General features: G+C 44.0%; 1 protein-coding gene across 1 annotated transcript in view; it reads right to left on the bottom strand.

Moving 5' to 3' along the window:
- Positions 1 to 24,981, bottom strand: part of ME3 (malic enzyme 3) — a 175,223-nt gene that overhangs the window by 94,784 nt on the left and 55,458 nt on the right. The window contains exon 2 of the mRNA XM_070425814.1: positions 52 to 185. Coding sequence (XP_070281915.1) covers positions 52 to 185 — 134 coding nt within the window. The remainder of the gene's footprint in view (positions 1 to 51; positions 186 to 24,981) is intronic.

Genomic DNA, 24,981 nt, shown 5'->3' on the forward strand with positions numbered 1-24,981 from the left:
GGAAACAGTGGAGCCCAGGTCTAGGCAGAGAGAGCAGATCTAGGCACTGACTTATCCAGGTCGCTCTGCTGCCGCTCGTAGGATTTCATGACCCGGAGGAGCTGGATGTCCTGGCTCAGGAAGCAGGGGGGGATTAGGCCATGGATCCCAAGCTGCATCCTTTCTTCAAGTGTAAAGGCCATCCCCTGGGGAGAACAAGAGTGAAACACAGACATATAAATGGATATGCAAGAAACCAAGGAACAGAACAGGTTTATCTACAGACAGGCCAAAGTCACTGTGACCCAACAGAACAGGCCCGGGACTCACACCCCACCTCTACCATTTGAGTGGTGGGGCAGTCTGTGCCAGTTGCTTTGACTCTTCTGAACTTCAGCTTCCTCCTGGAAAAATGGGGAAAATACCTACATTGTCGTTTTTTTTGGCTTGTTTTTGTTGAAGTTATTATCTTTTTTTAAAAATAACTTCAAAATTTATAGAAAGTTTGAGAAGATAATATGGAGAGTTGTCGAAGATCCTTCACCTGGTTTTCCATATTATTAATATTTTACATTGGCATGGTACATTCATCAGAGCTAATGATCCAGTAGTGATACATTCAGAATCATATAGACTGGCTTCTTCATTTAGCAATAGCACTTAAGGTGAAGAATAGTCTCTTTAAGAGATGGTGCTGGGACAACTGGATTTCCACATGCAAAAAGAAATAAAGTTGGACCCTGCCTCATATCAAATACAAAAATTAACTTAAGATTAATCAGCAACATAACTATAAGAGCTAAAATTATAAAACTCATAGAAGAAAACATAGGGGTAAATTTTCGTGATCTTGGATTTGGCAATGGATTCTTAGATATGACACAAAAAGAACCAGCTACAAAGGAAACATTAGATAAATTGACTTTATCTAAAAACTTTTGTGCATAAAAGGACACTATCAAGAAAGTGAAAAAACAACCCACAGAATGGGAGAAAATATTTGGAAATCATATATTTGGTAAGGGTTTAATATCCAGAATCTATAAATAACTGCTACAACTCAACACAAGAAAAACAACCCAATTAAAAAACAGGCACATGACTCAAAAAAGACACTCCTCCAAGATACACAAATGACCAATAGCACATGAAAAAATGCTCAGCATCATTAGCCATTAGGAAAATGCAAATCAACACTACAATGAGATACCATTTCACACCCCCTGGGAAGGCTGTAACTGAAAAAAACAGTAAATAACAAGTGTTGGTGATGATGTGGAGAAATTGAAATCCTTGTACATTGCTGGCAAGAATGTAATGTTGCAGCCTCTATGGAAAAATATTTTAGTGGTTCCTCAAAAAGCTATGACCCCAGCAATTCTACTCCTAGGCCTACACCCAAAGGAACTGAAAGCAAGGACTTGAACAGATACTTGGATGCCAATGTTCATTGCAGCATTATTCACAACAGCCAAAAGGTGGAATCAACTCAGGCGTCCACCAACATGCAAATGGATAAACAGAACATATGTACGTACAATGAAAGTTTATTCAAACATAAAAAAGGAATGACGTTTTGATACATGCTATTATATGGATGAACCCTGAAAAATTAGGCTAAATGAAATGAGCCAGATATGAAAGGACAAATGTTATGTGATTCCACTTATATAAAATAACTAGAATAGGCAAATTCATAGAGACAGAAAGTAGATTAGAGATTATAATAAAGTCTGGGGGTGAAAGGATTGGTGAGCTATTGCTTAATGGCTATAGAGTTTTGTTTGGGGTGATGAAAAGTTTTGGGAATGGATAGTGGTGATGGTTGTGCAACATTGTGAATGGACTTATGCCAGTTAATTGTACACTTAACATGGTTAAAATGGAAAATATTGTTATATATACTTTGCCACAACTTAAAAAATTAATAATGTGTTTAATACTCAAAACCACTGAATCATACACTTTAAATGGGTGTCATGTGTAGTAGTGAATTATAGTTCAATTGTTCATCTTCTGTAACACTCTCCTTGATAGTCACTTGTCCTCCCTAGAATCACTGTTGCATAAAAATCACCATATTCAATTTCTTTTTAAAAAATATTTATTTATTTTTATTTTTTAAAATCTTTATTCTTCAGATTATTACAGTTGTTCCTCTTTTTTCCTCCCATAGCTCCCCTCCACCCTCTGCCCTCCCCGCAACCCCACATCCCTTTCCCCCCGAGAATTGTCAGTCCACTCCCTTTCTATGCCCCTGATTCTATTATATTCACCAGTTTATTCTGTTCATCAGATTTTTTATTCACTTGATTTTTAGATTCACTTGTTGATAGATATGTATTTGTTGTTCATAATTTGTATCTTTACCTTTTTCTTCTTCTTCCTCTTCTTAAAGAATACCTTTCAGCATTTCATATAATACTGGTTTGGTGGTGATGAACTCCTTTAGCTTTTTCTTATCTGTGAAGCTCTTTATCTGACCTTCAATTCTGAATGATAGCTTTGCTGGGTAAAGTAATCTTGGTTGTAGGTTCTTGGTATTCAGCACTTTGAATATTTCTTGCCACTCCCTTCTGGCCTGCAAGGTTTCTGTTGAGAAATCAGCTGACAGTAGTATGGGTACTCCCTTGTAGGTAAACTAACTGTTTTTCTCTTGCTGCTTTTAAGATTCTCTCTTTATCTTTTGCTCTTGGCATTTTAATTATGATGTGTCTTGGTGTGGTCCTCTTTGGATTCCTTTCGTTTGGGGTTCTCTGCGCTTCCTGGACTTGTAAGTCTATTTCTTTCACCAGGTAGGGGAAGTTTTCTGTCATTATTTCTTCAAATAGATTTTCAATATCTTGCTCTCTCTCTTCTTCTGGCATCCCCATAATTCGGATGTTGGTACGCTTGCAGTTGTCCCAGAGGCTCCTTACACTATCTTCATATTTTTGGATTTTTTTTTCATTTTGCTTTTCCAGTTGGGTATTTTTTACTTCTTCATACTTCAAATCTTTGACTTGATTCTTGCGATCCTCTTGTCTGCTGTTGGGACTCTGTATAATATTCTTTATTTCAGTCAGTGTATGCTTAATTTCTAGTTGGTCCTTTTTCATATCCTCGAGGGTCTCACTAGACTTATTGAGGGTCTTACTAAATTTATCAGTGGTTTCTAGAAAATTCTTGAAAAACCTTATAACCGTGGTTTTGAACTCTATATCCAGTAGTTTGCTTTCCTCCATTTCTGTCATTTGTGACCTGTTTCTTTGTCTCCACATTTTTTATGCTTCCCTGTGTTAATAGAGTGGCTTTCTGTGCTAGGTGTCCTATAGGGCCCAGTGGCTCAGCCTCCTCAATTACCTGAGGTGGACACTCTTGGTGCACCCCTTTGTGGGCTTTGTGCACAGTCTTGTAGTTAAGCCTTGAGTGTAGTTGGTATCACTGGGAGGAATTGACCTCCAGGCCAATTGGCTGTGAGAATTGGCTGTGAGAATAAGCTGTGTCTACGGTGGGAGAACTTCTGTGCTGGAGACACCCTTATGGGGCAAGACTTGCTTCAGTGGGGCTTTGGTGCTCACTGAGTCTACCCCCTGAGTGTGTCCCTTATGGATCTGAGGAATTGTAATCTGGATGGTCCCACTCTGACTACTGGGTACACTGGCACTTGGATCTCTAAGGAGGTGCTAATTTAGCCTCTGCCTGAGGCTACCCAGCAGGAGCTATGGAGAGATCTGTAGGTTCCTCTTCTTTGTTTGGGGTTTGGAGGTGCCCAGGTGAGGCCCAGCTGTGAAGCAATGCAAGCTGCTGTGGGGCCTTGGGCCTTCTTTTGGATGTTCTGGGTCTCTCTGACCCAGCTGCAGTTTGTTAGGTAATTTTAGATTGCAAAGGGCCAGGTCATTCATATGCAAAAGCCTCTGCACACAGCTTGGGTGGGGCAGGGTCTCAGGGAATCAACAGGAGCAAACAGCTATGGCTGAACCTCAGCCCTTCCCTAAGAGTTCCCGGGTCTTAGTGTCCCGAGGTAATCCCTGCAAGCACCTCTGAGAGAAAGCCACCCTCGAGTTCCGCTCGCTGCCAGACAGTCCAGTTTCTCCCCATATGAGTCTGGGTTCCCAGAGACTGGCCCAGAACTGGAGTAGGGGCCGTCAGGAGCTTGTGACTCCCTCCCCATTAAAAAAGACAACCGCATCCTCAGTTGCCAGCCCTTTCTGTGTGTGCCTCCGTACCTCTGCACTTTACTTCTGCACCTCCTCTGAGTCTCAGTGTGCTTTTCTCTTTCCTTCTAGTTGTAGAATTTTCACTCAGCCAGCCTTCCTGTGGTTCTGGATGATGTCCGTTTTGTCTTTTAGTTGTATTTTTGAAGTGGTTGTGGGAGGCAGCAATTTCAGGTGTTTAACTATGCCGCCATCTTGGTTTCTCCATATTCAATTTCTTATCTCATTTTCTGCTTTTGAGAAATAGGTATGGTGGTAGGTATGACTGCTTGAGGGGGGGGGGGGCTGGCAGACTGTTAGAAATCTTGGTACAAAAATAATGTTTAAAGGAAATGATATTAATGAGTGTTAAATAAATAAACAACTTTGAAAAGCAAAAACAAAACAACAACAAAACAAAAAAAACCTGTCTTAAAAGAATTCTTTGCATGTTTTAAATACAAGTCCTGTATCAGACACGTGTTGTATAACTATGTCTCTGAGTATGTGCCTTGTCTTTTTATTCTCTTACCAGTGTCTTTCAGAAAACGGCATTTTCTGCTTTGGGCACTGGCAGGAGAGATGGGGAATGAATAGAATTTCATGGAATCTGCTTCCTGACCCAATTAAGCCCTATGGGGACAGTGTCTGCTGGCAGAAGTGGCAGGAACCGTCTTCATAAGGGTCACTGTGAGACATGGGCACACAAGCTGCCCCACCCAAAATGAGAAGGTGCCACACATGGTGAAAAAGAGAGTCCTTTTCTGTGTAGCACTCAGGTGGCTCTGCTGGTGTCAGGGCTGGTCTGGTACTGCCTCCGCTTACTCAGCTTTCTCACGAAGGCCCTGGCAACCAAGACAGTCGCAAGTCCCTGAGTGGCCCCTGGGTGGGGACATCAACAAGGAAGGGACCACAGTCCTGGGGGAGGGGAGCGGGATTGTGTAGGGGGCTGAGAACAGTTTTTAAATAGCCAACCAATTAACTAACTAACTAACTAACTAAACTAACACTATCAGTATGACTTCCATTGTATTCAAGGCTGATGACACTTAAGGCAACTCTGGGTAATGAGCTCCAAGTAATTCAAGGTTCCTCCTAGAAGTGAAGAAGGCTGTGTAGGTGATAGTGAGACCTGAATTATGCTGACTGGAGCCTAGCTTTCCTCAGATTCCCTTGGGGAGAGGAAGCTTGAAAAGGGAGGGAGCATGAGAACGCCTCTCATTCCTCCACCAGCTAAAAACTATCTCATCTACAATGATTATAGCTCTTTTACAGGGAGTTAAATAATGACAAGGAGATCCAGCCCATATATTGATCAGCCCCACCGTAATGTCATTGCTATCATCAGCTCTAAGGATAGGAGTCCGATGAGTATCTACAACCACATTGGGGGAGGTTTTACAACCACATTTGACAGATGAAAAGGCTAAGCAAGAGAGGTTAGGCGATGCTCTTGAAGTTGCAAAGCTATTGCCCATACTTATTGTTTCTTTAACCAGGATGCTACTTATTTAATAATTAATAAGTATATTTGATAATTTTATATATGTGATAATCCCTCCCCCCCCCCCCCGCCCTCCCCCAGATAATTTCTTTGACGAGAGGTAAGTGGCAGAACCAGGAATTGATCACAGGCTGCATTCCTGCCGCTACAGTGTGCACCCTGCCAGGGCCTTGGTGAGATGACCTCAGAAATGGGAGTTAGGAGGGGAGGGGGTGAGGAAGGAGTGGAAAAAAACAGAAATAGAGAAGAAACGTGAATAAAAGTCAGGCTCCTTGGCTACTCCCAATTTCCTGTTTGGTAACTTGGGGGTCCCTAAAGCTACAAATACCAGGCTCCTCTTGTGTTTTCATAAAATAACGACGATGATGACTCAGCTTAAGAAAATCCTGACGAATGGGTCCTCCTCTCAGAAGGATTGCTGGAACTGTAAGAAAGATCTAGCATCCTGAGACAGGCTCTACTCTGTTTGAACGTGTGACTCACAGAGGTTTCTCAAAGTACTCCCACACATAAAATTCCCACCTTTTTCCTCATCAAAGCCCAAAGTCAGCAGTTCATAAATCCCTGTGCTGGCCACCAGCTTCGCAAGTGGTGCAGCAGAGGCCCCTGGTCCTTCTGCAGGAAACCAGCTGGCCCTGGAGACTGAGCGCTTTCACTAGACACCGTTAGGCAGGTGAGTGTTCACTGGCTTAGTAAAGACTGTGATCCTGTCTCCTTGGCCCTGGGGATCCCAGGGCGGCCCAGGAATTTACTAATGACATCATCTTCGTTAATGACCGCTGTGGCTTTTCATAGCAGTCCGCTTCTCTCTCCAAAGCTAAGTGTTTCTCTTGGCTGGCTGCCACCAGCTTCTTTTGTATTTGAGGAAAAAGTATGACCATTTAGCCACTGGTAATTTCAGGAATTTTTAAAGAAAGTGCCATTAGAAGCTTCTTTTCATCCTGAAGCTAATGTTAGGGCTACTTCAGATTTACATGTTTGTAGAACAGCAATGCAGGCACTTTAGCTGTCCCCTGGCCTCTGAAATAGCACAGGCAAGGGTGATTCACTAGGGTGTAGGGGGAAAGTATTAGAACTTGCATTTCTCTACAAAGGAAAAACACTTTGCTAATTGACACTTAGGCTCTTGGTCTGTATGTCAACAGTCACAATTCCCATATCTATACAAGGAGTTCTAAGTCTTACAACATGGAGGAATTGACAGTGGGGCCCTTATTCTTACCACATTGAGAAATTACAGTTTCTGTGCGCCTGGTTAGATAGAGTTATGGATTATATTATCTGGTTTATTTATTTATTTACATTGTATTTGTATTGTTGACATTATTAAGGATATCCCTATTCCCCTCCCTGCTTTTCCCACTGCCACCCAGCCTCCACCACACCTTCTCTCGGGCCATCACCACACTGTGGTCTGTGTCTATGGGTTATGCATATATGTTCTTTTGTCTTAATTTTTTAAATTTATTTTTTATTTATGTATAGTTGGTATATATTCTTATATTGGTTACATTAGTTTCAGTGTACAATATAGTGATTTGACCTTTTTATATCTTCCGATGTGATCACCCCACTAATTCTAGGAATAATCTTTCACTGTGTAAACATATCACAATATTATTGACTATATTCCCCTTTCCTTTTCACCCATCCCTACACCCTCCCTTCTGATAATCTTCCTTTCTATCTGAAGAAAACAAAAACATTAATTAAAAAAGATATATGCATTCCTATGTCCATTGCAGCATTACTTACAATAGCCAAGATATGGAAGCAACCTAGGTATCCATCGATAGATGAATGGATAAAGAAGATGCAGTACATATACCCAATGGAATATTCTGTAGCAATAAAAAGGAATGATATCTTGCTGTTTCCAATAACCTGGATGGACCTAGAGCAGCCGCGGGCCAGATCCGCCCGTTTGAAATGAATAAAACTAAAAAAAAAAAAAAGACCATACCCTTTTATGTAATGATGTTTACTTTGAATTTATATTAGTTCACACAAACACTCCATCCATGCTTTTGTTCCGGCCCTCCGGTCCAGTTTAAGAACCCATTGTGGCCCTCGAGTCAAAAAGTTTGCCCACCCCTGCCTAGAGGGTATTATGCTAAGCGAAATAGATCAGGCAGAGAAAGACAATATGGTTTCAAATATATATGGAATCTAAAAACAAACAAAACAAAAACAGACTCATATATTATCTATTTTTAACAAAGATCTCAAAATAGGGCAAGTGGTTTTTGAAAAATGGCTAATTCTCTTAGTTATATTTCAACCTCATGCCCTAGTGGTATTCAGAGCATACCAGTAGGAACCTATTTTTATTGTTACAGAATCATTGCTCTGGCCACTCCCCCAGCCAAATGTCCCTCTCCACCAGCTCTGGCTTCTCCAGGGAATCTTTAGACCTCACAGAGGCAAAGTGGGTGACTTCAAGAGCCTCCTCTAGCATAAAGGCCCGGAACTGGTTCAATTGTTTTAATGCTCTACCAGTGTTAAACTTTTAGCTGTCACCTCTGACTTTACCTATTTCATCACCTTCCCTGAGTGATCATCTCTGGCCCAGTCACTGAACTCTACTGGTGGGCTGAGCATTGCCCAAGTTCCCAGGATAAATCTTATGACATTAGAGAGAAGATATTTGAATAGACCCTACCATCAAGTGGCAGGGCTCAGAGATAAGAAGTCCACCAGGCTGGGCCCCTGCCCCAGCCTCCCGCTTTTCAGAAACCCCGGCTTCTTAGCCCCCCCCCCCCCCCCCCCCCCCCCCCCCGCTTTTCTCATGACCGAGCTTTGCTGAGGGGAGGTTCCCCTATTCAGCTTGGTGATCTGCCTGGTGCCTCTGAATCCAGAGCCTGCTATACCCATGACAATATCTTCTCATTCATTCACAAGCATTTATGAGTTCCTACTGTGTGCCAGGACTACCATGTCAGGACTGGAGAGTCCCTAAAAGGGATAGGTGTTGGTCACTGCCCTCATGAGTCTACTAGACAAGACACGTGGATTAACATACAAAGGTGATCCTGGCCTCTGCCTTGGGCAAGCCACTGCTCCAACCTATAAAATGGAGTGTTGCCCATTTCACATGTCGTGGCACAGGTCCTGGAACATAGGAAGTACTCAGTGAATGTCAGCTGTTCTCCTTATTACTATTTTATCCTTAGGGCAAGGTGGCGCAAGAGAGCTCATTAGCAAATGTTGGAGATGAGCCCTGAAGGGTGGTCAGGAGCTAGTCTGGTAGAAGGGGGTGGGAGAAATAGGGGTGAAGTGATGTCACCACATCCAGCATAACTGCTTGACCAAGGCTGCCTCTACAGCCCCGGGCATTCTCCCCATGCTCCACCAGGCACACTCTTTCTGGCTGCCATGCTTTGACTCACAGCAATACCCCTGCTCACCATGCTCTTACCACTTCCCTCCACCGTCTTCCAGTCCACAGGCAAGGACTCTCCCCCAAGACACCCCATTTCACACAGCTACCCCCTTCTCTTGGTGTCATAAAGTTTAGCACATGAAATGTGTTTTCTGTTTGATTTATTGAGCATTAATTAATAGGTAGTAGAGTTGGGGTAGTTGGGAGTAGACACTCTGAAGCGGCTAACACAGAGTTGTAGCACAATAATACTAACATCATCAATAATAACAGCAACATCACCTTTTATTGAGCACCCACTGGGCTGGGCCAGGCACTGAGGCAGGCACTTTTCATCTCTAATCTTCACAGCAACCCTGAGTTAACCATCCTGTGGTTATTGTCCCTATTTTATGGGCTTGGAAACTGAGGCCAGAGGGTTAAGACACATGCCCAAGATCACAGCAAGTTCATGGAAGAACCAATAGAACCCAGGTCCACATGCTTCCAAAATTCACCCTGTTTCCTCTGAGTTAAACAATGGTTCCTGAGAGTTAACATGTTAAACAGGCTGCTGACTGAGTTGGCTTTTATTTGAGTAGAGAAAAAAGTTATTCTGCGTCTCCGTCTACAACCAGTTACTTTCATGGTTCAGCCTCTGAGCGCCAGGGCAGGCAGCCCATCTGCAAACAGGTGTGAGGTGTGCTTTTACCTCTGCAGTGATGTACATCAAGCATGTCGAGGGCACCCGTGTAGCCACGTTTCCTCTGACTAGCATCCTTACTGGGAGGATTAACAGGCACATGTGTAAGAAAAGGTTTATGATTCCTCCATCATTACGTCATGCTCTGAGCTGACTGCTTGTGCTGTAAGCAGCTTCCTCCATCAATCAGCTGTGACAACAGAGAGTAGCCATGGCTGGGACCGAGCTGTGGGCAATCAGCTCTGAAACTGCACAACTAGAGCTGATTAGCTGCTAGGGGACCGGCAGGCATTTCCTGCCCCTTTCGCATTGTACTTCACGACTCTGGGATTTTTATGAGTTAGGATGATGTGGACTCTGGCTGGAGACAGGAAGTGGGATTACTGTGGCTGCTGTTCTCTCGCTGAACCCCAGGTTTATGAGGGTCCCTAAGCACACTCCTGCGATGGATATATGGGGGCCTTAAAACACAAGTCTTGGCAGACATAGACCTGAGAACAGCCTTCCTTCCAGACATACTTCTGTGATCAGGTACAGAATTACAGATCCAGAAACACATCATAAATTCCCGAAAGGGGAGTGGATGACAGACTGTTCATTACTGTCCAGAACCAACCCTAAACCAGATTTGGGCTCTGGGCTGCAATGTATGGAGGCTGCCTCTGATCTTTCCGTCTATGGTGTACACAGAAGCTCTCGAACCAGCGTGAGATACAGTTCAATTCCCCTTCCAGGGGAAAACGGCCAGGACGGGTGGCGCTGCACTCACACAGCCAGTACAGGGCAGTGGGAAGGAAACTGGAAGACAATGTTCTACATTAGCTCCTCCACTGTCGGGCTGTGTGGTTCTGGGGAAGTTACTTCACCTTTCTGAGCCTGCTGCTTTCACCCGGTAGTTGTTAATAAAATGAGAACATGGATATTGCAGTTTCATATCCCTCAGGTTCAGGACTAAGAGCAATTTAGCAACTGCACTTTATAGTAGTGATTTCCCTTTGTCTCTCGTCCCTTCAAGACGGTAGGTTCCTTGAGGGCAGGGACTCTGTCTACATGAGCTGTGCGCCTCTTTTCCTTAGCACAGCGGTTTTCAACCTGTGGGTCGCGACCCCTTCGGGGGTCGAACGACCCTTTCACAGGGGTCGCCTAAGGCCATCGGAAAACACATATATAATTACATATTGTTTTTGTGATTAATCACTATGCTTTAATTATGTTCAGTTTGTAACAATGAAATTGGGGGTCACCACAACATGAGGAACTGTATTAAAGGGTCACGGCATTAGGAAGGCTGAGAACCACTGCCTTAACACATCTTGTTTCTAAAATGGTCTCATATGGTTCATGTCATTTGACCCTGGACAGGGCTGGTGTTATTATCCCCGTTTATAGAAGCGGAAATTGGGGCTCAGATTAGTCAATGACATGCGGGGGCATGTGGCAAGTACACGCTACTCAAAAGCATGTGAAAAAAAAAAAAAGACTATTCCAATGGTTCTGCCATTTTATGAACAGTTGTTGGGTAAGGACCAATATGGAAGAGAAATGAAAGCATCTTCTGAATTACTTGGCAACTGTAGGATTTTGTCCTGACCGAACCAAGGGAACAGAGGTGGATAGTTGGAAGGCTTGCAAATCATTTTCCTGGCAAAATTCCCCATGGCATTTGAATGCTCCATGACCTCTCTTCTCAAGAGACTATTATTTAAAAATTAAATAATATTGTTCTTGGCCCTGCGAAGCCCCTCTAACTCAGCTGAACCTCAAGAGGGTAAAGGGCGAGAGGAAGGTGCTGGGCAGGGGAGCTGCTGAGGACAAGAAAGTACCTCTTCCTTCCTCCAACAACACAACAGCTCTTTGATGGGCTCCGCCTGGGAGAATGGGGGCAAAGAGTGAACTATGACCGGTAGGAATAAAACAAACAGACACGTTTGGGAGGGTCTCTGAATAGGAGTTGTACATGCATGCCTGGTGCGTGCGAATGAGTGGGTGGGGTGCCAGAATTGGATGTGAGACCAACTAAGGACAAGTACATTCGACAGGACAACTGTCCAGTAGATTCCTGTTAATCTGTTCCAGCCCTGATGTTAACCCAGTCCTTCTCCTCCTGGGTCTGGACCTCAACTCTGCCACCTGATCAGGTGAACCAGGAAGAAGGTCATTTTGACCTGAAGACAGAATGACTGATGTGGCGCATGGGAGAAAAGAGTAACAAATCTCCTCTGTTGTGACATCAGGAGGCAGACGTTCTAGGTTCAGAGTCATTTGGGACTGATTTAATAACAACTATTTATAGCTGACTGCTTTCTTTTAGGTTTTACAAAGCAGATTTATTTATTTATTTAAAATATTTTTAAAATTGATTTTGAGAGAAAAGAAGGGAGAGGGAGAGAGAGAAACATTGATGTGAAAGTGTTGCATGATCAGCTGCCTCCTACCAGGCTAAATCCTGCAACCCAGGCATGTGCCTTGACTGGGAATTGAACCGGCAACCTTTTTGTGCATGGGACGGGCTCCAACCAACAGAGCCACACCAGCCAGGGGTAGAAGGCAGTTTTATTACTTTTGTTGTATTTAACAGTTACCTCAAAACAAAAAGAATAACCTTATGATAGTGGTTCCTAAACTTTGCTAGCGATTAGAACCACTTAGGGAGTTCACAAACCAATGCCCAGGTCATACCCCGTACCCATTAAGTCAGAATTCTGGGGATGGAAGCCTGGATGAGGAGTTTATTGAACTCGATTTCCTCATTGCTACAAGTGATTGCAAGATACAGCAAAGTTTAGGAATCACTGCACTATCATGTAGGTGGTGGAAGTGTCATGCCCATTTTGTAGACAGTAATGCTGAAGCTAAGAGAGTGTAATAATTCATCTAAAATCAAGGCCTTAGCAAGTTGTAGAAATGGGACTTGAACCTGGAATTCCGTTTCAAATTGTTGGTTCATTAATTCATTTACATAATCACTCATTTAATAAGTAGGTCTTGAGGACCAGCTATATACCCGCCACTGAGCATGCAGTGAGAGACCAAATATACATGGCCCCTGCCTCCATGGAGTTTCAATCCAGTAATCTTTTTATTCAAACCAGTGTTCTTTTCACTCCTTTACATTTTGGGATTAATTTGGAATTCTGCAGGCTAGTTTAGTGCTTGGCAGGCTGGAGTGCCCAGCAAAATAACACCAATGATATTTTTGCTGGAGTTCAGGTTTGCCCATGAGATGCCATGGAGGAGGTAGATCAGGCCATGGAGGAGGGAGATCTGGATTCAAATTGTGGCTCTGACCTCATCAGCTGTGTGGTGCTGGACAACTTCCTTAACTTCTCTGATCCTCGATTTCCTCATCAATGGAATGAAGAGTGTACTACCGTTTCGAAAGGTTGTCATGAGAACTGAAACCCCCTGCATGGTGTGCCCAGATAGTGGCTGGCACATCAAAGGTACTTAGTGAACACAGACAGCTGGGATTGGTCCTTACCAGTGGACACAAGGATTCAAGAACCTCGTGCTTCTGAGAGACTCAGCAGCTTAGAGTGTCCTTAGACTTTCTCATCCTCTGTTATCCATCCTCCCTCTCTAATATCTATCCTCAGTCCATTCTATTCATCTTCCTTGGTAATCACAGTTGGGACACCATTTACTTAAAACTTAAGGGTAAGTGCCCAATAAATTTTAACCGTTAATGGGGACCTAATGCAAATTTAAAACTAAGGAAGGAAACTCATAGGGGGCTAGACTGAATATTAAAAGTTCAAGTACTAGGAATGTATTTTTGAACTATATTTGCATTTTAAAATTAGATTTATATTAAAAGAAAGGGAAAGGAAATGTAGAGAACCTCAAACCATGTGAGCTTTTCTCTTTACCAGTGCTTAATTTATTTAGCTTGTTTCTTTATTCCCTCCTGAGATAGAATCTAATTCTGGCATTTAATGAATTTGGGAGTCTTTCTTCTCATTTCATAAACATGATTAGCTCTGAGGTCTATACGTGTCAGAACTACATGTTCTTAATCAAATAGTTCTTTTCTGTTGACAATTTTCTGAAGGGCCACTGGAATTCCTGCACACATGGCTATTCTAGATTGATCCTGTCTACCTTGAAGGAAGTGATGTTGACATTCACAGAGACCTGCAGGGTGACCTCTCCTCCAAATGTCTCAAAATAAACAACTCTACGCCAAAACCTGTATTTAGTGACATCTAGCTACCAAGCTCTTCTACAATTAATATTGATTAGCTATATCAGTGGTTGATTGATTGGGTCATTATTGAATAGTCTGAAAACTTTTTCTTTTACAGATGAACAGTCAATTTGTAGATTAGCCTATATTTTATAACTTACATTAAATTAATAAAGACATGAATACTATTTCTTTAGTGTCTACTAAGAAGCAGGCTTGTGGTAGGTGCTGAATGAACCAACACAATATTTTAATTTTATCCTTCCACAACATCCCTCTGAAGTCAAATATTGGCCCAAGATTACACAGTTAATAAGTTGTAGAGCTAGAATATGAACCCAGGTCTGCGTGAAGCTGAAGCCCATACTCATAATCACTATTTTGCACGCACTGTTTTGCATTGCTTTCTTGGTTGTGATTTTGAACATCCTCCAAACATCTTCTTCAGCCACATCAAAGACAAGATATGATCAGTCTACTGAAGGGAGTGTTTCCTGGCTGGCCTTATCCCACTCACCCAGCATTTCACCTTCTCCAGAAGGAATTTTGGAGAAGCATCTGATGTTCTCTCCCCAAAGCTGAGGAAACAGCAGGGGCTGGGAGCAGAAATGAAATACTCTGTCCAGGAGAATAAAACACAGCAGTGTGTGTCAAACCCAATTAAACTCTGGCAGTGAAATCAATTTAATAGGGAGCAACCAATATTTAAAAAAACGAAATAGACTTGAGTAGAGAATATCAGGCTGCCTCACATTCCAAAGGGTAAGCATTGTTTTGCTAAACTGTTGCTAAATTGCCTGTGTGAGTGTGTGTGCATACGTGAAATGTGTACCTATGTATAGTATCTTGTGATGTAAGGTGTACTTTCATCTGCAGGTTGTGGTTCAAATATTTTCAGAAACACTGTAGCATAGGGTAATGATTGAGTGATGGAGGCAGACTGCCAGTGTGACTCCCAGCTCTGACTTGGGACACATTACTTAACTTTTCAAGTTTCAGGTTCTTCCTCTATAAAACCAGATGACAATAGTACCTACTCATGTGTGTTGTGTGTAACAGAGTGTCTGACTCTTAGTAAGGACTCACTAACTAAATGCCAGCTGCTGTTATATTAAATAAAGCAGTTTGGGTGATAAGTTGGTGGCAAGCAAGAGCAATGCTTTGCATGATGTCCCCAGAATCATTTTAATCCCAGATGCATATATCTATCTGCTCCCTGGGCACCCCCATCTACATGCTTCATAGGCCTGTGAAACCACCACATGCCCCAAACCAAATTCATCTCCGGTGCCAAACCTCCCTCCCTGGGCTAATGGTACCACCCATTAGCCCAGGAGGAACTTAAGAGGCTCCCAGATACTTTACAACTCAACCCATACATGCAGTCATTGCTGTGATTTTCCAGTTCCTCAATAATTCTAATTTCTTCCTTTGTTATCCATTTTCCTCATTCTCATTGTTCTGTTCTCTTCAATACCAACATCCTCTCTGGTCTGCTGATACACTAATGGTCCTGCAACAGCTGGACTCTAGTCTTACCCACTCCCTCCCCACACTCTCATCGTCCTGCCCCTGCAACACACCTTTTAAAACCTCTGCCAGATGGACATTTTCCAAAAACCAAATTTGATCATTTCACTTCCCAACATATAACATCTTTCTCAGAGCCTCCAAGGCTTTTCATAAGCTGTACATCACTTTGGGCTTCATCTCCTGCCAACCTCCCTGGGTAGCCTTCAACACAGCAAATGCCTTTACCATTCCCAGGGAAGCAGGTGTGCTCGCGCCTCAGAGTGTGCAGGTGCTGGCTCCTCTGCCGAGAACGCCCTACTGTGCCTGTCTGCCAATCACTCCAGTGCACTGAAGGGGGAAAAGGTCACTGACTTAAACTTACATGTAAGTACCCTGATTCTCAAAATCCAGTGTACACCAGGAGCACCAGGGTTGCTGGCTTAAAATTCCAGTTCTAGGCCTCTACCTGTGAATGCTGCCTGCCGCAGAGCCAGCACTTCCCGGCTGCACTCCTGGTGATGCGGAGGAACTGCATCACCGGGGAGACAGAAGTTGTGCCCAAACTCCAATCCATGACACACACATTCAGGAGTAAAGATGAGTATCTTGTCTTTGGGAAATGTCTCAATAGAAATTCAGTTAGCAGAATTTCCTAAGGAGGGTGGGTGACTTATTAGTAAAGATATATGTTGTTAAATGAGCAACAATGACAGGAAGGGAAAATACTGCTATTTAATATTATTTAATTTCATAGATTTAATATAATTATCTATTCATGTTATTGCCTTAAAATAGGAAGACTGCATACCACCAAAGTGCAATGATGGTACCAATCATCATACACTGTGGTAGTGAGGTCTCTCTCTGTCCCTCGTGGAAACCCTTGATGAGTGTCCTGGCGCTGGGTGAGTGTGTAACAGAGAATCAGCTGCATGCCTATCGAGAAGACAAGAAGAGATCCCATCGAGACTGAAAGGGATTCCTCCATTATTTTCCATAGTAAGTGGTGCAGGGGGAGGTAGGACAGAAGCTTCAAGTTAAGTAGCTGGGCTTTAGGAGCAGTTAAACCTTGGTTAGAAGTTGAGATCAGAGACTGGCTTTTTATAGGGAACAAATCTCTGAAGTATTTTTATGGCTGAAAGTTAATGCAAACCAGATAGCCCAAGGCTTGAAGATAAGGACCATAGAATTTTTTTCTCAGTTGTCTCTGTTGAGCTGTCCACCATCATGCCTACCCTACTTTCTCAATCTAGTCATTCATTCATTCACTCATTCAATTAGCAGTATGGTGTGACATGCATAATTAATTCAAAGTGCAAGTGAAAGAGACATGAAAAAAGCCTGTCTCATATTCCTCTAGGGCAGCGGTTCTCAACCTGTGGGTCGCAACCCCTTTGGCCGTCAAACAACCCTTTCACAGGGGTCACCTAAGACCATCCTGCATATCAGATATTTACATTACGATTCATAACAGTAGCAACATTACAGTTATGAAGTAGCAACGAAAATAATTTTATGGTTGGGTCACAACATGAGGAACTGTATTTAAAGGGCCAGAAGGTTGAGAACCACTGCTCTAGGGGCAATGAACACAGATGCTATAAGATGAAATTATTTGTCATTCAAGCAACATTACAAAACAAGGTAATGCCATTCATTTGACAAAATTTTGTTGAGCACTAACCTTTGTGCAAGGTAATGTGAAGGTAGTGGGGCTATAGCTGTGAAAAAAAGAAGTTCACATTCCAGTAGGAAAGACAATTATTAAATAATTATCTAAGTAATTATTTCATGATAAGAAATGCTCCGCAGAGGATGCTATGAGAGCATGGAAGGAACTGGGAGCCCTGATGTGGTTTCCTTTGGGGGGGGGGGAGGGTGATTAGAAGAGCCTTCCTTAAGGAAGCAACATTTAAGGTGAGATAGGAAAGATAAATAGAGTTAATTAGGCCAAGTGCCAGGGTAGAGTTGAGCAGAGAAGCACTGCTAAGTGCAGAAGAAATGGCACGTTTAAAGGCTCAGAAAGGGGAAGGAGCATAGGCAGGCCCAAGATTGGGCAGCGTGTGGGTGACTTTGCTAAGGGCTTAGGTTTCAGCCTCAGGGCAATGGGAACCCACTGAAAGGTTTTAAATGGTAGGAACATAATTCACGTTGTGTGTGGTTTTGTTTGTTGGTTGGTTGGTTGGTTGGTTTCCTTCAAAAGATCACTTTGACTACAGTGAGAAGAATGTTTGGAGGGCAGTAAGAATGTGCTGATACATTAGGAGTTTCCTGCAATATGTACCTTACTTTCTAGGTAAAAGTACTGGCAGCTTGGTCTAGGACGGTGGAGTGAAGGTGGGGATAAGTAGAAGGATAAGAGATATATGGAAGAGATAAGCACAGAACCTGGTGATGTATGAGACTGGGGGTTGAGTGAGAGAGAGAGCGGTCAAGGGTCACCGTCATTATAACTGGATGGATGACTGTAGTGGCATCACTGAGATGGGACACTACACAATGGGGACCAGAATTTTGTGGGCAGGGGGTGCAATGAGAGAACTGCATCTCAGGTTGTACTTTATTCACATTGAGTTTGATGGCCTTTGAGACATCCACCTGAAGATGTCAGTAGGCAGTTGGATATCTGTAAGTCTGGGTCTTCCAGAGAGGGCCAGAGAATGAATTTGAAAGATGTTAGCAAGTACGTGGTAACTAGAGCTCTATGGGGAGAGTTTAGAGCAGCGGTTCTCAACCTGTGGGTCTTGACCCCTTTGGGGGTCGAACGACCCTTTCACAGGGGTTGCCTAAGGCCATCGGAAAACACATATATAATTACATATTGTTTTTGTGATTAATCACTATGCTTTAATTATGTTCAATTTGTAACAATGAAATTGGGGTCACCACAACATGAGAAACTGTATTGAAGGGTCGCGGCATTAGGAAGGTGGAGAACCACTGGTTTAGAGTGAGGAGAGAGTGTAGGTCTGAGCTCTGAGAAACTCCAGCATTTAGAGACTAGATAAAGGAGGATAAGCTGGTGGAGGAGAATGAGAAGGGACAGCTGAGAAATGGAAGGAGAACCAGAAAATGGGTTGCACGAGATGGCCAAGGAGTATAATGTTTCCGGAAGGAAGGAGTGGTCACCACTGCTGAATTTCTCTGAAAGGTCAAGTACCACTAGGACTGAAAACTGTCCACTGGGTTCAGCAAAGTGGAGGGTCCCTGTCAGCCAGTGATGTCTGCCTCAGAGAGACCAGAGTGGTCTGAAGAGAAAGCAGGAGGTTAGAAACAGCAAATGCACAAAATTCTTCTAAGAAGTTTGGCTACAAAAGGGGAGTGATTTAAGGTGGACAGACTTGAGCATGTTTAAACGCTGATAGACTGATTCCTCAAGAAGGGAGACAACGGGAGCCAGAGCTCAGGTGGAGGGGCTGGTGACAGACGGAGGAGGCCATCTCTCTGTAACAGGAGGGAAGGAGCAATGAACACTTGGAGGTGCTGTGTGTACAAGCTTGACAGGGAAATTATCTGCTGGGAGTGAGGGCCAGAGAGGTCAGAGAAGAGACGTTTGAAAGGGAGTTATGGGGAGTGTGAGAGCAAGGTGATTGGAGAAACATACGAGGTTTCTGGGCACTGACAGGAGCTCCAGTTGAGGTTGGTGATCATAAATGTGCAGTTGTACACCCTTTTCTCTCGCATATTATCCTCCAACATGGCTTGGCTGCCTGGAGAAAGTAAATCCTGGGTTTATTCAGGGTTGTAACTTTTTCAAAATAATTCAATACAAAGATACAGGAGCAAAAAGTTGAGGTTACTATCAGGAAGAGTGGGAATGATGGACCATGGAATCCAAGCTGGATTGGATTAGGTTTGTGGATGGGGGCGATGTCTGGAGTAGGGAAATGGATGGGTAGGACACAGCTGACCAAGCAGCATCTCTGGTCAGAGTGTGTTAGAATCACTGATTTCTATGATTCTGTGATTTCTATGATTCACATAGAGGAATTCCACACGATGCCAAGGTCCAGGGTGTGACTCTGGGAGTAGCTGAGGGGGAATGCAGAGGGAAGTATTCCAGCTGGGAGAGGCCAGGATGTTGGAGGAGCCAGCCATATTGATATTGAAGTCATCCGAGATGATGACAGGATTGGGGTGGAGAATGTCTATAGCTGGGCCAAAGTCCTCAATGAATGAAAGGTGGTAAATGATAGTGATGAAAAGGAGAAAAGGTCAGTATCTCTAAATAGCACACCTCTTAGAAAAGTGGCAGAGATGCAGACGTTATGGGAGTGTTCTAAAGTGGCCTTGGGGAGTAAAAGGATACCTACCTATGTCCTGATTTGGAGGGTTGAAGAGTGTAAACAGAAACATTAGAAGGGTTTGGAAGAAGCAGTCAACTTATGATGAGGTAGGATTTAGTTAATAGATGAAGATGGAGAGACTGTCCAGAAGGGATTGAAAGTATAAGGAAAGGTCGTTATTCCTGAAATCCAAGTGGGATGTGAGGTGAGAATGGAAGGCTGGGACAGGGGCAAGGGTGTACATACATGAAAGTTTGATGGAGAAATAGATGCAAGTAAGGGAGGAGTCGGGAGTGTGAAGAAAGGGGCTAATTGCTTGAGGTTACAAAGGAGGTGGACAGGAAGGTTTTGCAAAGGAGGCCATATCTGAGCCGACATCCAGTAGTTCTGTCGATGGGCAAGGGATTCCAGGTAGCAGAACCTGATGCAGAAAGACACAGAGGCCAGGGAACATGCTGCTCAAAGCCAGTGCAGTTTGCTTCAGTGAGGCTTCTGGGCAGAGCAGTGGTGGGTGACAAGGCCAGAGGCTTGGACAGGTGGACCCTGGTCACGGAGTCTGGCTGAGGAGCCTCGTGGCTCAGGAAGTTCTGCAGGCTTTTAAGAGGGGCCAAGGCATTCCCTGACTGTTCTAGACAAGTGGTTCTCTTTGCCCTCCCTGTCCCCCCCATGCTTTGGCTCACACTGTCCCGACAGAGTTCAGCCTCAATGTTTTAGGTAAATATTAATCATCTGCAAGGCCTAACCTAAATCTTAGCCCTGGAATAAGGCTCCCCATGACTACTCCAGTTTACACCTCTTCCTTTTCCACAAATGTTTTTATTCTTATAATCAGAATCACAGGCCCCCAAAATAAAGACAGTGGAAAAGGCCACCATTCACCATTTGTGTTAGCAAGCATTGTAGGACATAACGTTAATAATGATGAGAGAGTAACCTGCCTCTCTCATTTAGAAAGAAGGCAGAACAAGAGTTGTTTATGAGCACTGGGCAAAAGAATTCCTTCTCTTTTCTGTTTTACTATTTAAAAAAAGGGGGTGGGGAGTGCCTTCAGGTGCAAGAATAAACAAGCACTCAGTTGGAAAGCCCTGGGTAATTCTGTCTTAGTTAATGACTGGCTGTGTTGCCTTAAACAAGTCCCTCAACTTCTCAGAACCTCAATTTATGAATCTGTAAAATGGGTTAATAATGTCAAGTCCACAAGCTCATCAGAAGATCATATAAGATCATTTGTGAAGAACATGGAGCATATTTACTGTGTGCCCTACTATGTGCCAGCATTGTGTTAGGAGCTGGGCTATGGCAGGGCACAAGACAGGCACAGTCCTTGCCCTCCTGAAGCTTTCGGATCAGAGGGAGGGAGGGAGGAAAAGAAGGAGGGAGAGAGAGAGGGGGGGGGGAGAGAGAATGACAAATAATATCACAATAATTGCCAACATAATAATCTGGGGAGCCAGGTACCAAGCTCAGTGCCTGGTTCAGAATGCACCCTTACTCTACACATTAATTAGTTCCCTGCCTTTCGAAACTTCTTTCAGTCAAAGTAATGTAACAAGGGCTGTTTGCTAGTACACACTAATTATAAATTTCAGAAGTTTTCAGGGGCTCTCATTGAAAGTGGGTATTATCTCTGGCCTGAGTTGGCCAAACTCAAACACAAGAAGGGCACTGAGGAAACCATGACTAAGTTCATGTCCTCTCCAGGCTCCCAAGTCAGAGAAGACTCAGTAAAAAATGACCTATCAAGTCATCTCTCTCAACCTCAAAACCTTTGGCTCACTAGAGCAGAAAGAGCAAACACATCAAACTGCAGGATGAGTCACTGTCCCAGGACTCAGGCTCTGGGAGAGGCTCAAACGGGGCCTGGCGATGTGGCTACTGAGTGTGGAGGCCTGTACCTTTCCACAGCCCGTCCATCCACTAAAATATGAAGGGCGGGGGAGTGTTCTTCCTCCACCAATGGGCTCAGTTCATTTCTGGTGAATGAAAGCCTGGGCTTTCCTAAGGTTTACTCATGAGTGACAACACCATTTAAAGATCTCTGGGCACAAAGACTTTCCTGCCTCCCCAGTGGCCTAGGACAAAAGAATCAATCAGGCTGAGGCCCTGGCCCTGCTCATTGTGGGGCAGCAGCTGCAGGTCATGAGTGATGTGGAGATTTCCTCCCCCTGCCCTCCCTCACCTCCCAGGCCTGCCTGCTCTGTGCCCTCAGCACCACCGGGAGTAAGGGCTGAGCTGGGAGGTGTGGGTGGAGGCTCTTAGCATAAAAGCTTCTCCATTATTCCTGTAGCAGCAGTGCAGTGGGGAACAGATAGCACTGGCTTGGGCATTCAGGCGTCCTTATTTTGATCATGGGCTGGAAAATCAATTACCATCTCCTTTCTTGGTTACCTTAGTGTCACCTGCACAGTCCTGAGCTCTAAAAATATTTCTCAGATTTACAGCAAATGTTTGTTTATAAGTTTCTCTCTCCATTTAGACAATAAGGTTTTCTTATGGCAAGTATTGGGTCTTACTTAATTTTATCTTAGTGTTTGTCTTGTGGCAGAAGCATAATAAATGTTTGGATAAAGGGAGAAAGAGATAGAAGGAGACACAGAGAGAATATGAATGAATGAATGAATGAATGAATGAACAAATGAATAGATGAAGGAATAGATAAGTGAATATTGGTCTCTAAGGTTGGGCAACTAGATTAGGAATGCTAATCTTGATTTTAGAGAGTCTACTGCGTCCTCAGCGGTTCATTCCACAGAGGTGTCCAGTGGGGAGAGTCATGGAATAGGGCCTGTCTTGCTTCCCCCACTACAGTTTAACCCAGTTTTTTGCATCTGTTTTACACATTAGGCTTCCTTATTTGAGATTTTGTTTGAATAAAATGTTCTGTGGCTAAGATAACTGTTGGAAAAATATTGGGCCAGATTTGTTTCCCCCCTTAGGTCTCTTCCAGCTTTGCTGGGCAAATATTTGTATCTTTTCTGCTTTGACCACTGTCAGAACATTTTTCTGCATCTTATTCTTGGGAGGTTGCAGAAGGAATAACACGAATAAGGGAATTTGCTTTGCCAAGTATCTACGATGTGTTCTACTCGGGCCAGAGTTCGGACAGCGAAGTTGCCGTGCTTGGCCTCCGCATGAGGTGGTTCTCCTTACAGGTCCCCTATCACACAGATGAGGTGCAAAGACTCTTGAGGCAAGCGGTGTTTCTAGCTTCTCTCGCCAGCTCTATTTTCTCATGTCTAATTTTAACATAATTATACTGCACTTTACAGCACTTCTGTTGACTGTTCCAGACTGGTGACTGGGCCCACAGAGGACGGACATACTGCTGTACATGGGTTGGTAATGGACACGATCAAAGAAGAGTTCTTACTCAAATTGGAAAAGGACATCATCAGACAACCAGACAATCTCACAGCACGGACCACCAACAAGGTTATGAAGAGACCCCCATGACTTCATCTACGCACTCACCTAGCACCTGTATATTGAACACCTACTACGTGTGGGGCTGTGGGTAGTATGGAGATACGGAGATGGAGAGAGAAAGTTCTTTTATTAAAGAGACAAAGTTAAGAAAATGAAACAATTCAAGATGTGAAGCAGACACAGCAGTGTATCAAGCGATAGGATTACAGAGTAGGGCGAGAGCAATTCTCCTTGAGAGCTGGGAATAGCAGTGGGGAAGGCTTCACAGAAAAGTGGCATTTAAATTAGAGCTTGACTTTGAAACCTGGGGTCAGGAAAGTTCCTCAAACAGGGCAGGTGTGGAGCCCCTGAGGGAAGACTTAGGTGCTAGAACCTCTGGGGGTGGGGCTTGGAGGCAGGGGGACATTAAGCAGTCAGGGTGCAGGGATAGGGCTGACCAGGTTGAAATGGGCCCTGCAAGTTAATTCTATTACTCTGGAGGCACTGGGGAGCCACTGAAGGTTTGGAAGTATGTTCTCATGTGCCATGCTAAGGAATGCTAATCATTCTGTAGGCAGTGGGGAAGGTAAGCAAGCGGGCAAGTACTGTCCAACCTTCACATTAAAGAGCCTGTGGGCAGCTGAGAGGACTGGGGAAAGGCGGAGGCTGGAGACTATGAGGCTGTGTGTGATAGGCTGTGACCACAGTCCATGTGAAGGAGGGAGACGCTGTATACCAGGGCAGTGTGGAAGAGAAGGGACAGCTTCAAGGTACAAGTCAAAGGGAGAAAAGCAAGACAGGATGCCTCCTTGCATCCTGACCTATGTGGGGGGAAAGGTGGAAGACATGCAGGCCTTGGATGTCTCAAGCCTGGGAGACTGGGGCCAGTCCCCACTTCTGTTCCTCGGCACCACTTAGGCATCTCTGCCGGGGTCCTCACCATCTCGGTGACGCTTGTCCTTTCCTGGGGTTGATTAGCATGCCCGCCCCAAACCCCAGGCACGGGAGGAACTGCTGACGTGAGCCCTCATGGTTTGGACTGTGGCAGTGATCGTTCGATTCTGATTGTTCCTCTCTGATTCTCTGCAGGTTCCTTGTTACTGGCTGAATTGTGTCCTCCCAAATTCATGTGTTGAAATCCTAACCCCTGGTACCTCAGAATAAGACTGAATTTGGAGCTAGGGCTTTTAAAGAGGCAATTAAGTTAAAATGGGGTCATTACTGTGGATCCTAATCCAGTGTGACTGATGTCCTTAAAAAAGAGGAGATTAGGACACAGACAACACAGAGACTAGATGAAGACAGAGTGAATATGGCCATCCGCAAGCCAAAGAAAGAGGCCTCTGAAGAAACCAAGTCGGGCAACACCTTGATCTTGGATGTCTAGCCTTCAGAACTGGGAGGAAATATATTTCTATTGTTTAAACCATCCTGTCTGTGGCGTGTTGTTATGGCAACCCGGGTAGACTAATATGCCTCTAGTAAACAAAATCTCTCTCGGCTCAAGCCTGCCTGCATCCACCTGGGCAGGATAAGTGAAGGCTGGGATCAGGGACCATGTTCCCCCTGCCCCCCTTTTTTTTCATTTCTCCAGCCAGTCTAGCTTATCCACTGGCCTAGTCCATTATTACAGCCATGGGCACCATGGCAACAGATGGGCATGTGAGTTCAGGGAATTCAATTGCTTGAACAAGAATGGCACTGGGTTATTACCAGCTGCTTTGGTCTAAAGAACCAGTCAATTGGTTCACAAAACTGACAATACCCAGCTACTGGCACAGGCGCAGAGCTGGTTTCTTAGGCGTTGGGAGGGAGGATATACCACTTGTACCAGAATGGCTATTGAGCTTTGTTGAATAAATACCACTTG

The sequence above is a fragment of the Myotis yumanensis genome, unplaced genomic scaffold (assembly GCF_028538775.1).
Source record: "Myotis yumanensis isolate MYYU_CA2020_CCGP unplaced genomic scaffold, mMyoYum1.0.hap1 SCAF_10, whole genome shotgun sequence".
Taxonomy (NCBI): Eukaryota; Metazoa; Chordata; class Mammalia; order Chiroptera; family Vespertilionidae; genus Myotis; species Myotis yumanensis.